General features: G+C 36.2%; 1 protein-coding gene across 8 annotated transcripts in view; it reads right to left on the bottom strand.

Annotated features, from left to right (window-relative positions):
- The window catches only part of NPAS3 (neuronal PAS domain protein 3), a 575,240-nt gene that overhangs the window by 46,841 nt on the left and 510,220 nt on the right, over nucleotides 1–18,179 (bottom strand). For all 8 annotated transcript variants that reach the window (XM_085549109.1, XM_085549110.1, XM_015865010.2 and 5 more), the window contains one exon: nucleotides 12,015–12,133. In XM_085549109.1, coding sequence (XP_085405235.1) covers nucleotides 12,015–12,133 — 119 coding nt within the window. The remainder of the gene's footprint in view (nucleotides 1–12,014; nucleotides 12,134–18,179) is intronic.

The following is an 18,179-nucleotide window of genomic DNA, read 5'->3' as shown; positions in this document are numbered from 1 at the left end:
CGGAATCATCACAGGCATATTCTGAGAGGTGTAATCCTGACAGCTACACAGCAGATTTTCTCTGAGGCAGATATTTTTACAGGAAAACAATATTATTGATAAAATCTGAGCATATCAGAACACAGAAGGCAAACTGAACACATCTTTTTCATTCTCCACATCAGGCATTTGCAGTTCTCTTTCAGCAGAAAACCCAACCCTGAACCAGAAACAATTTAAGAAAACATTCTCACATTCCTGAGGTGTATATTAATTAGTCATCAATTTAGCAATCTACAGTAAGAGCACATGGTGGGCACTACATTCTGTGAAAAACACAGAGGGCACTTGCAGCTAAAACAAAATATACATACAGGCAACTCTGATACTAATGTTTATAAAGATTTACATTTCCATTTAGTCTATTTTTCTTTCCATATATTTCTATTATGGACATCTCATATTTTATGCCACTTTGAAACCAGAAAGTTTTAACTTTATCATGATGCATTGTGAAAAAATATAGAAGAGACAGAAGGCAGGCTGCCTTCCCCAGAACTCAATTTCATAACATGTATGTGATTGCTAATAGGCAGGTGCTGAAAAACAATTTTCCTTGATGGAGAAGAGCTGATAAATTTCCAATGCAAACTTAATCTGTGGTTACTCCAGTGATCTAAAGCTCTTCTGTGAGTTTTATATCATCAAAGTCTGCATCTTACAAGCAAATCAAAATTTATGAAAGCATATGACTACAAGATGACTGAAAGAAACTGATAATGCACGTTTGTCTATGGTGGTTCAGCTCCTTGCTTTTTCAGGGAAAACTATGTCCAGTGATACTTTTCTAATCTTGTGCATGTTGACTGTGGAAGAGCCAGGCCAGGTTTGGTGATGCCTGGTGAGCTAGTTAAAATCGGGCATTGCACTTAGGTGCCTTGTAAACATAGTGCTAGGTCTACTGGTAGACTGACCTAACCAACCCAGACTTTGTAATTACACAACCATATGAGTGATCAAAAAAATTGAAAACTGTTCAATATCTACAGCAAAAAATAAATATATCTGATCATCTAAATAGAGACAAACAAAAAGAGGAGAAATGCATCTCTAATATTCAGGAAAAAAACTACCAACAAAACCATGCCTGGAAATTGCAAAACATGATTTAATTGAAAGGGCTCATTGCATTCACATGAAATAAACATTCCATTCCTGCATGTTCATTCACATTCTTCAGGAAAATTCACAGACTTGCAGAATTGTAGAGGCTGGAAGGTACCTCTAGAAATCATGTAGACAAAGCCCCTGCCAAAGCAGCCTCTCTAAAAATTCCTTAACGATTTGTACATTGAATAAGACTTACCTGCATTGACAGTGTAAAGTGTTCATTTCAGATGTAAACATTTCACTATAACTACCAGTTATAATGTTTTGAAAGGCTTGTAACTATTAAATATAGGTATGCCTATAGGAATTCAGGTCTGAGAAGCAGTAACTCAACAGCAGATGATCTCTGATAAAAACATATTTGCCTTGAACAAAATGATGTTTCCACTACATATCTGATTAGAAAAAATTCTTGACTGTGAAAAGATTGAAACGAGCCATTGGGAAGTGTGCCTCCTTGCTGGGGCCTGGGTGAGGGACATAACCAGGAAACTCCTGAGACTGGTTAGGTCCACTGATATATTTTCCACTACTCATAGTTCAGGAGGGCAGTGATGAAATTGCTCAGAGAAGCCTAAGAACTATGGAAAGAGATTTCAGGGGCTTAGGGCATTCACTTGAAGGAGCGGGAGCTCAAGTGATTTTTTGTTCCATACCTTCATGGGAAGTGAGGGACACGGAGCAGGCCTGGAAAGCACAAGCAATGAATAAATGTCTCAAAGGCTGATATCAAACCAGAAACTTTGGGTTCTCTGACCATGGGGCAGTTTACTTGACCCCTGGCCTGCTGTGTGTCCATGGAACCTGCCTATCTCAAAGGGGGCAATGAATCCTAGCACTTATCAAATAGGGGCTTATTGAAAGAGCTTTAAACTAGCTACGATGGGGGAAGGGGACAAAGCAAGGCTTACAAGAGGTGAGCCTAGGGAAACAGAGCTTGAGCAGTGGGTGAGGCAGATGACTCAGCTGAAGTGCAGTACATCAATGCATGCAGCATGGGCAACAAGCAGGAGGAGCTGGAAGCGACTGTGTGTCAGGCGAACTATGACCTAGTTGTTATTACCAAAACATGGTGGGATTTCACCCATGACTGGAGTGCTGTGATGGATGGTTACAAGCTCTTCAGAAGGGATAGACGAGGAAGAAAGGATGGTGGTGTAGCCTTTTGTATTAAAGACTGTTTTGATGTTGAAAAGCTTAGAGCTGGGAATTATAAAGTTGAGTGTCTGTGGGTAAGGATCAGGGGGAAGGCCTGTAGAGGTGACATCTGGGTGGGGATCTGTTACAGACCGCCTAATCAGATGAAGCGATGAATGAGGCATTCTACGAGCAGCCTGCAGAAGTTGTACGTTTGCCAGCACTCGTTCTCTTGAGAGAATTCAACCTCCCTGATATGTATTGGGAATATAATACAGCATAGAGGAAGCGGTCCTAGAGGTTTCTACAGGGTGTGGAAGGTAGCTTCCTTATGCAGCTGGTATGAGAGCCTACCAGGTGTGGTACCCTGCTAGACTTGTTTTTCACTAACAGCAAAGGACTGGTGGGTGATGTGAAGGCTGGGGAATGTCTTGGGCAGAGTGACCATGAAATTCTAGAATTCTCTGTTCTTGGAGATGTCAGAAAGATGCCTAGCAAAACTGCTCTCTTGTAGGTCCTTTCCAACCTTGTGATTCTATGATTCTATGATTTTGATACAGAGAAGATGTTGTTTTCAACAAGGTCACTAATTCTATAAAGTAAAGCCATGAGAAGAATCCATAATTCTTGAATTTTCTTTTAACTAGAACAATATCATCAATAATAAAGTCATTGATCCTCTTGTCCTAGTCATTTGCAGTCTATATTACTCTTCATATGCCTTAAATGAAAAATAAAAGGACTAGACCAGAATATATCTCAAAATTAGAAAATCATGTCAAACTTGGGCAAAGATACGCTTTTACTGATGTTATATATTGTTTGGCCTAGGATGGAAAATTTAGAACAGAACAGAATTATAACTGATGAGTTGTGTATAAAGTAAACAAAAAGAGGGGTGGGAATGGGGAGCTTTTAATGTGTTACTACAAAGGAAAGTGAGAAGCGCGTTGATTACAACTGATAAAACAGACCTTGGCTGTGTCCTTTTAATGACAAGCAATTCACACAGCACTGAGAACAAGAAGTTCAGAGAGACTAAAACACCTATCCATAAACAGTAAAATAAAACTTGTAACCCTCTTTAGGGTAACCTCTTCAGAGCTCCAACCTCTGTGTAATATGTATGGATTGCTAATATGGGCTCCAATATGAAGTTTGCATGAAAATTTCCACCTCCTCTAACACACTTAATATTTTCATTTGCCTGAGATCTTTTGCAAGAATTTCAAATTGAAAAAAATAAGACATGCCGTCTTCCAAGCTTATTATCAGATACAGATTATTTTCCTTTAAATAGGTAGAAAATTCTTGGTTCTAAGGAGGCTCAGCCAAAAAGTAAAGCAGTAACAATTAAATTTTTTATTTCATAGTGGTTATAGATGTATTAAGGTGCATAAGCTCTAGGGTCACTATAAGCCTTGCTCAGCTTTCTTTAAAAGCACTGGGAGTAATAAAGACTTCTATTTTATCTTCAGTGAAATAATACTGCTGAAATATCACCTCATTTTTGATGTCAGCAATGATTTCTTTTTACCTCCATGATGTCAAATGGGAATTATTATTATTAGAATGGCAGCTTCCTAATAACGCTGTAAAAAGGAGAAACTGAAATTCTTCTCACCAAACATTCTTTTTCTACTTCCTCTGCAGGGTAAAGCAGATGGGCTTAACCAAACACCGTGGTGGATAAAAACATTCTTCAGCTACTACCAGTGCATAAAACAAACAAACCAAGAAGCATGCCTCAGTGTTTAGAAACAGAAGAGTGATATAATATTGTATATGCATTATGAATAATAGAGTAAAAGAATATTTGTACTATAGAAAAATTTTCTGGGAAACCTGGCATGAAGCATATGATCAACTTTCTGTCCTAGAAGGCAACCATAGCAAATTAGTATACAGTATACAGACACACGAGGTTAAATCAGCAGCTGAAGGGAATAAACTTCATGCAATGGTCCTTATTCTACCACCAGCTTTATGTATAGCATACTGATTGTAATGCTATAATGTTATAGAAAGTACAGTCTTTGAACTTTATGTAAACACTTGTTCAAGTAGAAAGTCTCAGGACTTGGAGAGTGGCACTATCTGTTTGAGTAAGTGAGACATTTTGACTTGCTAGTACTTTCACTTTGGTCCAAATATAAATTATTCTTATCATTTATACACATGCACATTACATTTTTTCATTCACCTTAGATCATTAAAGCTTGCAGGTGTTCAGGTCTTCAAGGTGGAGAAATTTTTGGTGGGTGTGAAAAAACATTAAGTAAACTGGGAAAAAGAAAAAAAAAAAAAGTCTCTCTGTATATTCTCATACAAGAAAGACAAAGTCTGTAAGGAGCCAAGCTAGTTATCAGCCCAGGAGGTGGCTGCTGCCAGTCTTGCTCCTGTCCCACATTGAGGTGGCCTGAACAATAGACTCATGGATCTCCCCTGGGCTAAATCCAAGTGGCAGGAAAGCGTGCTTCCCTGCTGGAACACTGCTACTGTTTCTTTCTGAGGAAAAGGATTATGAAGCAGCTCTTCTCCAGTTGGTGGTATCCAAGTTTGAGAACAGGAGTTCATCTTTTACTCTATGTCCTATAAATGTTCTACTAAACTTTGCTCCATTTCATCAGCACATTTTTAATTTGGCATCTCACTTTGCCTATTCAGGGCAACCATCAAAATAAAGGAGGTACCAGTCTGAGAAAATGAAGTGTGATGTGTCAGAACACAGAGATGATTTGACAGTATTCATGAATTAGGAAGAAAGACTGAAGATGAAATCCTGACTGCAACTGCAGCTGGGTCTGACACAAACAACCATTGTTATCTTTGGCACGTTACATGATCTCTTGGCATGTCAGCAATTTCCAGCCTCAGAGGAGAGTTGCAGAAGTACATTCATTAACATAAATAGCATTATAAGCAAAAGGAAAAAGCCATCAAAAGACACTGCTTTCTAGAGGTATGAACCTGCACAAAAAGTAAAAGTTTAAAAAACATGTGGGAGATAGGGGTTAAAAAATGAATGAGAAGCAAAGACTTTTCCAAGCTCAAGACTTGGTGAAAACATAATTCTGTGTTCATATCATTTATACACTATGCAAATAAACAAATGCAATTATTACACTATGAAGAAGTTATGAGCAGGAGAAAATGAGTAACTTTTATAATGGTTCAGCAGGCATGACTTTAACAGGAGAAAGGAACAGTCTGATACTTATGAACTGTGGACAGCTAACAGATTTCAACATGTACTCAATAGAAGAACTAGTGATGAAGGAAAGATTACTGGGAAATTCACAATGACAGCATTTGAATAGGGTTTTGAATATTTCCAGCTGTAGAATTTTTCTGTTTTTTTTTTTTTTTAAATTTCAAAGGCTATGCGATTGAAAAAAATTATTAATACAACCAAACTTGTGTAACTGGTATGAAAAAAGTTTTGTACAACCACAGCTATTCAATAGAACATGTTCTGATTTAACAGTGCACTTTGTTTTGTGGAGTAGATGAGGATGCACAGAGCTTCATCTCCTTGAGTGCAGAAACTACACCCTTTCCTGGTGTCTGTGTTACATGTGGATGATGCATTCAAAGGGAACGACTTCTTTCCCAGTTAATATAGATTATAGTTTAATAAAGTGATGAGTGAACGCAGGTACCAAATCTGTGGAACTCCCAGAAGATTTTGTTTAGAATTGGCATGTAATTCTTCAATAAATATTTCCTTGCAGATGTAACAGTGAAAAATAGTCTCTTGCAAAACTGTAGTGTTCTCCCTCCAATTCACCAATCACAGTGTTTATACAAAAGGTAAATACACATCTTTTGCATAAAATATCAGGATTATACCCTCATGAATATCAGTTCAAGACATATTTGCTACTTAACAGCTATTGAACTCATGTTACTATATCAAGATATTACGCAGAACACGAGAAAAAATATAGTAAATGTAAAATTCACTGAAATGCAAGTTTGAAAACCTTCCATTTAGTTTTATCTTAGTTCTGAATTTCATTGATTGCTTCACCGTCAGCAAGATTCTACAAGTGGAAAGATGATAGTGCTCCTGCAAGTATCCATCAAAGAGCAAGAAGATATTTTCTTTGTTAGCTACATTTTTTTCAGCATATAAGCTTCTTGTCTTTCCTAAGCATAATTTAGAGAAAAATTTTGAACTGTTGCAAGGAGTAGAGATAATTAAGAAGCTACTACTCTCTGTATTTACACATCTAATATGCTGTTTACATTATGAAAAGGAGATAGGATAGTCACCAGTAGCAGTTACATAAAACAGCCAAGTAGAGCAGAGATGTTGGCAAAAGCATCTGTCTGAATTATGGATGACGATTCCTCACAGAACACTTTGCTCCTATGTGAAGCATATTCTCATTCACTAACAAAAAGTGGAGGCATACAAGAGATGACAATGTCAGAAAACTCTGGGGACTGAAGACCTCGTATCTTCAGCAGGGAATGGTGGCTTTCTCCCACCATGTCAGAGGAGATGTTTTCTGCTCCTCACTCTGATTAGATTTCACTATTCTCACTCCTCTCACTGTCCTCTGCTCAGGGAAAAGAAACTCTCAGGCCTACTGTGCAATGAATTTGCAACTAGATAATTAGTACTTGGATATGAAAGTGCAACAAACATATCTAATAGTGAATAAATACTGGTTTTTGAAATATTGTTAAATTTGGCATGAAGATGATCTCTACCTATTTTTAATGGTCATTATTATTATTTTTTAAAAATTTATCAGAGCAAATCTTGACCTCGTAGTTTTGTTTCAATGTTATTATAGCCACTGGCTTTTAATAAAAGTAACTTCAGAATAATACTGACAAAAAACAGAATCAAAGGAACTTGCTGCTAATTTGGTGATAAACTATGAAAATAGTTAATCACTCTAAAAGAAGTCTGTGTTCACTCAATTTAATATTTTCTTTTCATAATACAGTCTAAGATCTAAGGTATTTCCCACATATGCAATTTAGAACACACTGCAACAGAATCACAACTCTGATGAAGTTTTAAGACACTCCTTGAGGAAAAACAGACCGTGATACAAGTGTCATGAACGCTACAGCTGAACTCAGCAGGAGAAATGATCAAAGTCTGAATCAATCTTTTAAGGAAGGTCATTTAAAAAAGGGCTTTTATATAACACTAACTGGTTAATTTCATTAACACTCCTATAATTAGTAAATGCCTAACATGTCTCCAGGTGATAAAACAGTGCTATGAATCCTGGCTGAAAGATGCTCAGCCCTGAAAATTTTTTTGGAGAACATGGAGCTAGTAGCTGCTGAACTCTTTTAAGAAAGCGGTTAATGTATTTTAGATGTCAAATGTGAACCAAGCTTTTCCAGACAGCTTTCCTAATAGAATCTCACAACTCTATAGCAAGGCATAAAATGAACTCTAGTCTTCTTAATCCTGTGGCAGACCATCTTTTCTTGAACCGTATCTTTATATCTACAGGTAGATACTTCATAAGCCTCTGATTGGCCCATTAGTATTTTGTTCTTTTATAACTAATGCTGCATCTTTACTAGTTAAGAGACTTCCTTTTGACTAAAAGGTCATCGATTTACATGGGTGAATTCTCGATCAGTTCTTTCTCTCTGACAAATTACCTTTAAGTCTTCTCAGTGCTGAAAAGTCTGGGGAATGCATGTGCTGACATTTAGAAAACTCTTCACATAATGCTTCCTGATGTTGGTTTCTTATTCCTTCTTCACTCAATTAAGGAGGTGTGGCAGTAGCCATGTGATGAAATGCTAAATTCTGTAGTTTTCTTTTTTCCTACAGAAAAAGGTCAGGATACCTTTCTGCGATAGAGTAAAATGCTCGACAAAAGATTTCAAGGGAGAAAAATATTAGAAAAGAAGAAAAGAATTTAGGCCAAGCCAGAAAGTGGGATACGTGAATTCCCTCAGGCTGTGGAGGGAATTAAATATGACTCTAACATAGTCTACATCCCAGAAATCATTAGACTATTAGAAAAAAAAAGGGGGGAGTAGGGGAGGGGGGAAGGGGAAAAAAAAAAAAGGAAAAAAAAGAAGAAAAAAAAAGAAAAAAAAAAAGGAAAAGGAAAAAAAACCCCAACTGTTTCTTCTTTCTTCCACCTTTCTTATCCCCCTTAAAAGAAAGGTGTTTTCAGCTATGTTCTTAACAAGCTCCAGTTGTATTGGATCCTTAAAGTTATCTTGGCATAAAGACACCTTAATTCTGAATTTCAGGGGAATCTTTCCCTTAGATAGGAAACAATAATTTCAGTTTTAGATTGAATCAAGAAAATCACTAGGTATCACTAGGCAAATGCATTTGACCGAGGTTAGTGCAAAATGTCATTGTTTTGTTATTTTAACAGAGATTTGTCTGCCTTGACTTCTTGAATTAATGAATCAAAATGCTTCCAAGAACTACATTTGAGAAGCACATCTGAGATTTCCAGGTTTCACCCAACTATTCAAGTTCTTATAATAAAGAAATAATAAAAATTATTAAATTCAGATTTTTTATGTTAATAGAGGATTTCAGGATTCCTGAAAGTCACATATATCTATATCTCTATATATTTCTCACTCTGTATGTCTGTATCTATTTTCCCAATAATATTGTCTTAAAAGTCTAAGGTTATAGATAAGATTTTGCTCAGTGCACAAGAGCTGCTCTATTTACTTCCAGTCACTGAACCATCTGCAGCATACTCATTTCCTTGTGATCTCAATGGTTTTGATGCTTTAATGACACAAATATGGAGAACGTTGTTGACACTGACACTTCTTGTTGACACTGAATGTTCCAAGAAGAGGCACCTAGTTAGCACACTGGGTACAAAATACCACTCCAAGTAGGAAGGTACAGCCTGCAGGATTTTTAAGATGAACTTTTCTCTGCTGACTGATAGGCAATAACTTTGACTGCCGGCTTCTTGGGAAATGGAGAGGAAGCAGATGTTGATTTTAAGCCAAATTCAGAGACTGCTGCAGTGATAGTGGAAGTACTACAGGATCTCCCTATATTTGCTTATGCAACTCCGTAATGATTTATCATGGGAGAATTATAATGGCAATACATTCTGAGTTCCACAGTGAATTGAATTGCTATTTTTTCTCTTTTTACTTGTTTTATTTTATTTATGATCACAGATTTACAGTGAGAACTGAATAGCTCTCTAGACTGTGTACAAACTCTTCTCATTCAAACTCCGGGACTAAGTATATTAAGTATATAAGGAAAATTCCATTCTAGGATGGTGCTGGGGAAAAAGTGAAGAGGAAGGAGAGAGAGCAGACTATCATGTAGCAGTCATTTCAGGTTTTTAAGGTTATATCATTCATGGAGGAAAAAAAAAAAAAAGGCCATTATCTTCATCTTTAGGTATAATTCAGGACTAATTAAATCAGTCCAGGAAGGGTGTATAAACAGGGTTCATCTCATGTCAGAGCAGTCAGGAACAAAGCCTCTCTGAGGCACATATATATGGATCCTTGTAAGTCTATTAGTGTGGGTTTTGTTCCCACGTTTCTTTTCACAGAAAATTAGTCCTGACTAGATCAACCCAAATGATTAATCAATCTCCTTCTCTGACTGTTTTCAATTTTATGTGATTTTCCTGAGGCTGGGATCACTCATTCTGAAAATTGCCTAAGCATCTTGTGGACCACCTCAATCATTTGCTGTCTAAGGAAAACATTCATCAGCAGTCCTCAAAGGGAAGAAAAAAAATGAAGACACTGTACTGAGTTCACCAAGAGTTTGGAACAAGAAACATTTCACAACAATGCAAAATTTTTGTCACTGCTGGAGGAGTAAATCCATGGGGAGCTGTGTGTCTTGGGAAAAATGAAAACTGATAAGATATCAGGTTCCCAGTACACTGCTCCCAGTGATGTCTGCATGCTTGATTAGGAGGATGACTCACCCACAACAACACAAGGGTTTAAGTGAAGCTGTAACCTGGAAGGAAAATTCATTGTTCTGTGTTATTCTGAAGCTGCGGCTTCTGAGCTGGTCTGCTCCACCAGGCTTTCCCTCAGGAGCTCTACTGCACATGGCCCCAACCGGCACACTGCTTCCTGACTAAGGAGGTCTTTCAGGGCCCTCTGACACAAAATGTATTCAGATTTCCTCATGAAGTTTGCCAGTACAACATAAGTAGTTCTCCCTTTGATAATTTCTTACAGATGTGCACCCTTAAATCTTGTGGATCTTTCCTAATTTTTACAAAATATATACCTAAACAAATTCCAGAGGCCTACAATTTGTTCTAGCATTGGACTTCTAGAAATCAAGAGTTCAAGAAAAAACAATGACAAAGTCATGTGTATATGTGTACTCTTCCTTGTGTACTCATCTACATCTAAAAAAACAGACAGCGAAATCCAGAGATGAATTCTCTAATTTTTTTTCCCATTACTACTGCAGCAAAAAATATCCAACAATGCAAGTCTCTGCCAGTCTAACTTTACCCTAGATAGGCAATGCCTAGTCATAGGCAATGCCTCATGACAGACTGTGCCTAATAATGAAAATAAGTAAAACTTCAATAACCTACCCATTCATTCACCTCTTTTTCTCCTGAGACTGACAATACAATTTCCAGTCTTGTATTTTCTAAGACTTGCAAACCTGTCAGTATGAACATTTTAGGTGCCAACAACTAAGCAGATCATAACTTTCGTATTAAGAAACTGTTCATTTGTATCTCAAATTCCAATAGCAACTACTTTAATCATCTTGATCCAGAAACAGGAGAAGTTTTATTCATTTGCCTGCAAAGAAGCTATTTCTACCAGGAGAATTTTACTGCCTTGGTGTCATATTTACAAAGAAGATTTTGGGATGAGGGTACTGGGGAATTTTACTTCAAAGCTCCTCTAAATCTTTCTCCAAAAACTAAACAAAAATGTTCTTGAAATGTTTTTAAATGAACATTGATGAGAATCTTCTCTAAATACACACACATTCTCAGACTTTCTTCCTTGCACTTCTCTTAACTTGTATACAACTTAATGGATGGCATATTTCATTCCACAAGTTGAAAACACTAAAAATGTGCTATTGCTTGCAGTTTTAGTATACTGCAAAGCCAGTGATAGCTATAGGCACTATGAGCAATATATGACTGAAGAAAAATGAGATTACTGTTGATAAGAAACAAGAGCATTTCATATCTTAAAAGAGTAAGAAATACAGCAAATATGATCCCCAGAAGCAGATACCCCTCAGACAGACAATGAAAGAAAAATGGAGGAAAAGTATCATTATGGCTTGTTGTTTCCTTCAGCTAGAACAGCAGTGAAATTAAATAGCTCTAGCAAACAGTCCACATGGAGAAGTCCTACATCGCTGAGAAAACATATGACCTAAAGACAACTAACAGTCTACCTAAATGAGTAGTAATTTTCCTCAAGGGAAATTTTACTGTGACTCACGTTTTTTTGGGAAAAATGTACCTTTACTGTGAAAGTATTGTGTTTTTGAGGGTCTTCATGCTATAATCAATGTTTACTGTAATAACAATCCATTTAATGGACGTGTAGAACAACTACCAAACCTTAGGCTGGAAGTAACGCACTAATGATTCTTTAACAAAAGTGTTGAAACATATGCAAACACGAAACAGTTCCTTTACCTGACTATTAATGTGTCTGCTACATGAAAGAACATAATTTAAAAACGTCAATATTTCATGCTACAATGCAACCCTTACCTTGTATCCTGATGATTTGATGTGCACTCCTCTCTTGGTCAGTGTAGATTTCATTCGGATGAAAAAAGAGCGCTCTAGAGTGTTGTCAGTGGTTAGTAAACTGGGGCTTGTAGATTCCACTAGGGAATAGAAAAAATACATATATACATAATTTAGATTTTATACATCTCCTCTAAGCTACTTTTCAGGTGCAATCCTTGAACTCACTAAAAATAAATGACTGATGGTTGCTAAGAGTGTTGTAATCAATTTACCTCGTTTAGAAAATGTTTACTTAGTGAAAAAAAAAAAAAATTGAAAAGTATATGTATACTCAGTAAGTCTCATTTTCAAGTTTTTTTTTTTTTTTTTTCCCCCCATAGATCCCCCCCCCCCCCCCCCGAGATTTGCCTTGTTAACTCTTTCTTGTACAGTTTTGCTATGAATGCATTTCATAGAATCATCAAATGGCTCAGGTTGGAAGGGACCTTAAAATTACTATTTCCAACACTCTGCTGTGGGCAAGATTTCACCCACAGGACTGGGTTGTCCAGGGCTCCCATCCAACCTTCCAGGGATGGTGCCTCTGCAGCTTCTCTGGGCAACCTCTTCAGCATCTCACTGTCCACTGTCCTCTGAGTAAGGAATTTCCTATGAGCTGGATGTTCAGATCTAAATCTCCCCTCTTCTAATTTAAAAATGTAACCTACATCTATCAGATCATGTAAAAATACATGCCCCTCCTGTTTATAAGATCCCTTCAGGCATGGAAAGGCCACAGTGATTCTCCCAGGAGCTTTTTCTTTTCCAGACTAAGCAAGCCAAGCTCCCTCAACACTGCTTCATAAGAGAGGAGCTCCAGCCCTCTAAACATCTTGGTGACATTTTAAAAGTAGAAGACTTATTCAGTGTTTTATGAAAAAGAAAGGGTCACCAAAGAACCAGTTCTGTCTGCTGAAAAAGACAGCAAATTCTGCAGAATTTTATTCCCAAGATTCCATCAATAAAGAAATAAAGCACCTTGAAGTAAAACATGCTCATGTGACCAAGGCATTATTATTTACTGTTATTGATAATCATAAATCATTTGTTGGCAACTAACTAGCAATGAGCAATTTTTTTCAACTTGAAGTGGTGGATCTCACCTATGATTGTCTCTTCCTCAATTGCAAACATCTAAAAATAGTAAATAGATACCCTTAGGATAAACTATTGGTTACAACAATAACTGGCATCAAAATATTCTCTACACAGTCTTTATTCTTGCTATCGCACACCCTGATAACCAACAGTTCCCCACCTCTTCCCAAAACATTGTGTACGAGAAAATTCTGGAGTAAACTTACAACAAGCAAGCACTAATGGAGCTAAATAACATTCAGTTTCAATCAGTAATTAATACAGAAAAAAAAAGTTATCTTGAAATTATTTTGAAATTATTCTGCTTTTGTTTTAAAGAACCAACCAAATTACTAGTAGAAAGTTTTAAAGAACTTAAGGAGCATTTCTTATGCAGTGAACAGAAACACTGAAACTTGTTTGTGAGTTACAGATTTTATCAATATGTCCTTATTTTATTGTGGTCACATTGTCTTCTGTTTGTGACACTTCAACTCAATTGTGATGAAATAACTGACAACAGTTTTCCTTTCTTTAGTGTTTCAAGATTTTTTTTTGTTGTTGTTTTAGAGAGCATGGATTCGATGTCATTTTAAATGTACAGCTCTTTATCATTCAAGGGAAAAGCAGAGCCATGTTATATTTAGTACTTTCATTTCTTCTGATTAAATATGAATTACTATGAAATTTTTCTCATCATCTAACACGCCATAATACGCCAACAGCTTTTTAATACACTATATAAGCACAAACTTCTGCTCTAAGAGTTTAATTTGCCCCTCTAATCCAATCACATCAACCTTATTTCTCTTATCAGAGATTCCCATTTTGAATTAAATGAGCTCATTAGTTTTAATCAAAAGCAGAGAGATCAAAACTTAAACGTAAATGCTTTAGATCAGAACTGTCAGTCAGCCGTGCAGTTCTATTTTACTAAAACACAAGATCAGAGACCCTTAGAACCAATTTTTTCTCGTAAGGGATGCCAAGAGCTTGAAGATGCTACATCCTTTCTTTTTATTTTCTTTTTTTTCTTTTTTTCCTTCTTCCAAGGACAGATTATACATTTAAGGTTAGACTTAATTTAGAGGGTTTTTTTTTTTTTTTTTTTCCTTCACCCTGGTGGAAATGGAAAAGCATGCCATTCTGCTCATCTCCTGCACATTTATTGGTGCTGGTCCTTGGAGACCTGAACAAATGTGAAGCCATCAGAATCCATGCAACAAGCCTGTCCTAAAAAAAAATTCACCTCTGTTCAGCAATATCATCTGAGAAATGAAAGCCTGAAAGATAAATGTTTCAGTGTACAGGATAGTGGAACTCTGAAACCATAACCTGGGTCATCAGGTTGGTAGCAGTACTGGTAAGATGAGGACTGTTATTAATTATTATTTAGTACTCTCCAGTACAGTACTGAAATAGTATATTAAGAAACCACAGCATGGGTGCTTCCTGCTGTGTGAAGAAATGCTAGGAATCAGCTTAACAAGTGTAGATGTTGTAGTTGAGCACATTATGCTCTAGCACAGGCAATAAGTACAATATGTCCTTCTGTGTTCTAATGGTAATTACCTAAACACACAGAAGTAACATTAATTAAACAGGCAATATCTCATGCTTGAGAAACGATCTGGATGTAATATGTATGCACCATTCCCAAGAAATCTGAATTTAAAATTCCCCTTCTTACACAGAAAGGAAGGAAAATAGCTGAGATCTGGTATTGTGTAGATGCAATTGACATTTTCTGGGTTAATGCTGCCTTATATCATGAGCTTAACATTATTTTACTGTTGCTATAACATGTACAAAACTGTAAGTGAATGTTATAAAATGCATATAATTTATCCACATACTGGAACAGTGAATGCCATGCAAATATGAATTCTAAAGCATTTAATTTTCTTTAATAAAATGTACCTGAGAGTGTATCCATGAGATGGGATTAGTTACCTAAAAGTCCAGGTCAGCTTATGAACAGCTTTCTGAATTTCTCTCAGGAGAGAACCACTGTGGTTGTAAAACAAATCTACATTCAGAGTTGCATTCACCCATGGAACAAATAATGCTAACTCTGATTATGCATGCAGGATTTTAAAAGCAGGATGTGTACAGAACATATTTATCGATGTCAGTGAGATTTGCACATATTGAATGTGGTCCATTATAAGTTCTCAGGAGTTGATTTAAAATGCCTATTATTCAGTCTTGTCATTTTTCTCCAAGTCAAAGAAGGCTAGCAATAGGAGGGCTGAAACTCTGTAACAATTCTTTGTTTTAGGAACTTTTTTGTTTTTGCTCTTTAAAATCTGTAATCTTAGACATTAAGAAAGCCTGAAGTAAACAGGGTAAACTCTGCTTGATACTGTAGCAACTAAAGATGTCTCTTGGACCAAAAAACAGTGCTCCTGGGCTGAAATTACTGAGTCTAAACCTACTGTTGAGTTATAAAACTGAAACTGTGAGTTTAGAATGCTAATAATATGATAAAAGTCAATGCTCACAGTGTGTGAATGAAAGCACTATACACTGTCAGGCTCAGAAGTATAAAAAGTTAAGTCTGGATCGTCTTTGCAAACAGTAATTGTGTACTCTGTTGGGAAAGCATTTGTCTTTGTGTGTCCTCAAATATCTTCAGCAGGTACTACTAAAGGAATAAACCTCTTTTCTTTCCACTCCCAAAGCTGCTAAAGCAGTATAAGATTTCTGGACACAAAGAATGTATTGTCAGTTTTGAAGGGCAAGAATCTGCAACCCTTACGTGCATGCAGAAATGCCATGAATGTTAAAATATTAATTAAGAACCACAGAGCCAAATGAGGAGATAGTAAGAACTAGCAGCCAATTCAAACAATTATTTACTTATCTCTTTCTAAGCATTTCTTTGTGAACTAGCCATGTAGCCATGAGCCTCTATCTTCAGAATAAACTTGAGCCTGGAACCCACAAACCAGTCATGCATCATTTAACTTCACATGCTAGAAGAACTCTGACACTGGTGTAATGTGCACTGATAGATAAACATGCACATCATTATTTGGAGGACTGAGGTCCATTGCTCTGATTTTGCATTGATCTGCAGATGTATTCCAGCATCTGTATGCACCCTAACCTTATGTTATAAAACAAAACAATGTAAAACAATGCAAAACAATGCAAATAATTGCTATTACACAGCAATAGCATGAGTATCATCTCTATGACTGATTCACAAGCACACTCAAGTTCAGATAAACAAGTTTTCCCTGAATAAAGAAGTCGTTCCAAATAAGATTTATATCTCAAATAACAAAATGCTGCCAAAGCAAACTGAATAAATATTAACCAACTTTTTGTTTTTTCCCCCTCAAATGTAAGAAAAATAACTGAGAGAAGAAAAACAGCATTTTTACATACCAAATAGATATAAGTTAGGGTTCTCATTCTAAGAAGGACTAGAAGTTACAGTGGGAAAACCACAGATCAATAAGAAATTTGTAAGGTCTGGAGGGAAAAAAGGTTATGATTTAACACACAGGAAATTCTGGATTTATTATAATTTCAGGATGTTTTTCCTTGGTATTAATTCCTCTTTTTTAAAAAACAAGTGCCTATGTAGTTTCTAGGTGTCATTTTCAAATACCATCTATACAGTTCTTAAAACAGAAATGAAATAAGAACATGCAAAACAGTTATAAAAAGGGAGCTCCCACCTCATTTCATCTTCTACACTTGCAAACCTCTTCACACATTTTTCTTTAAGATCTGATAATTCTCTGCATAGGCAACTGAGAATCCTCATATTCAGATGAATAATTAGGTAATATAAATCTATGGTTTTCATTGAGACTAGATACATCTTTGCAAATGCTTTTATTTCTTTTGTGCAGTTTATTGCCTGTAACTAGGCATTAAAAAAACTTCCCAGAAAAGCGCTGTTATATTATTGCCTCTTTAAGAGTGTTTTTATTCAGTAATTTGACTCTCACTATAGCCCAACAAATAAAATTCAAAAGCTTTACTTTTTTTTTTTTTTTTTTTTCATCTAATAAGCGCAAGTCACTGTGAAATTATACTTAGTATATGTGTAAATGCATAGTCTTAAGTGAAGTGGGTTAATTCTGACTGCAGGCTGAGCACAGGCAAATACTACACGATAAATCATGGACTAGAAAGATGTTGAAGGCTCTTGGAATATTTGGTTGAAGAACTTAAACACACTTACACAGATTGGTAGCCACCCTGAAGATCATCTGACGGGAATAGAGCTAATAATTTCTGTACACATATCATGACCTTACTGGTGTGTTCAGCATCTTGCAAAAGGGAAGACTACATGAACTATTTCATTAATGGTGTAGGCCACAAAAAAAAATAAAAATGGTGTAGACTAGTTCATTATTCCCAGGCAAGATTATAATGCTGTACTGAAAGGAATAAAATGTAGGAATAATATTTCAGTTCTGAGCTATCAGAGTTATGAACAGGAACTTGAATTTCAGTATAACCAGATTTTGATCCTGGAGAAATTAAAAATACCTCTATCTCACTAGGTAAGACCCTTAACATTTCAGTTTTGCTGTTTACTATAAAGTTGAAAACTGTTACAATTGGACCACAGGCTTCTCATGATACCCATCCTTACTTTATACAGAGGAAATAATGCTGGATTCTAGCCAAAGCTTCACTGAGAAGGCTCAGGGAAGCTTCTCCAAAACAAATGGAAAGAACAATGACTTTCTCTAAATAATGTATTGCTAGGTAACATTTTCTAACAAGATAATAAATTGTCCTTTTGTGTCATTCTACCTCCAAAATTAAAACAATTCACTTTCCATGACCTATACAACTATTAGAAACTCTAACACATAAAAACTTCAAAGCCTGTCAGACTTCTCTTGATGTTTCTTTTAGTGGGTTTTGTTTTGATTTTCTATTTTTTACTCATCTCCAAATTTTCCAAACCAACAGTTGATGAGATGGTGTCTCAGATTACTTCAGTTACTCTGCCATTATGTAAAACATTTATTGTTATTATTTTAACAAATAAATTGACATTCAAGTCTTAAAATATATTTACTTTAAAAC

The sequence above is a fragment of the Coturnix japonica genome, chromosome 5 (assembly GCF_054131305.1).
Source record: "Coturnix japonica strain WE chromosome 5, WE-NBRP24, whole genome shotgun sequence".
Lineage (NCBI taxonomy): Eukaryota > Metazoa > Chordata > Aves > Galliformes > Phasianidae > Coturnix > Coturnix japonica.
The sequence above is the reverse complement of the archived record's forward strand: the minus strand, read 5'-3'. Positions and strand labels throughout refer to the sequence as shown.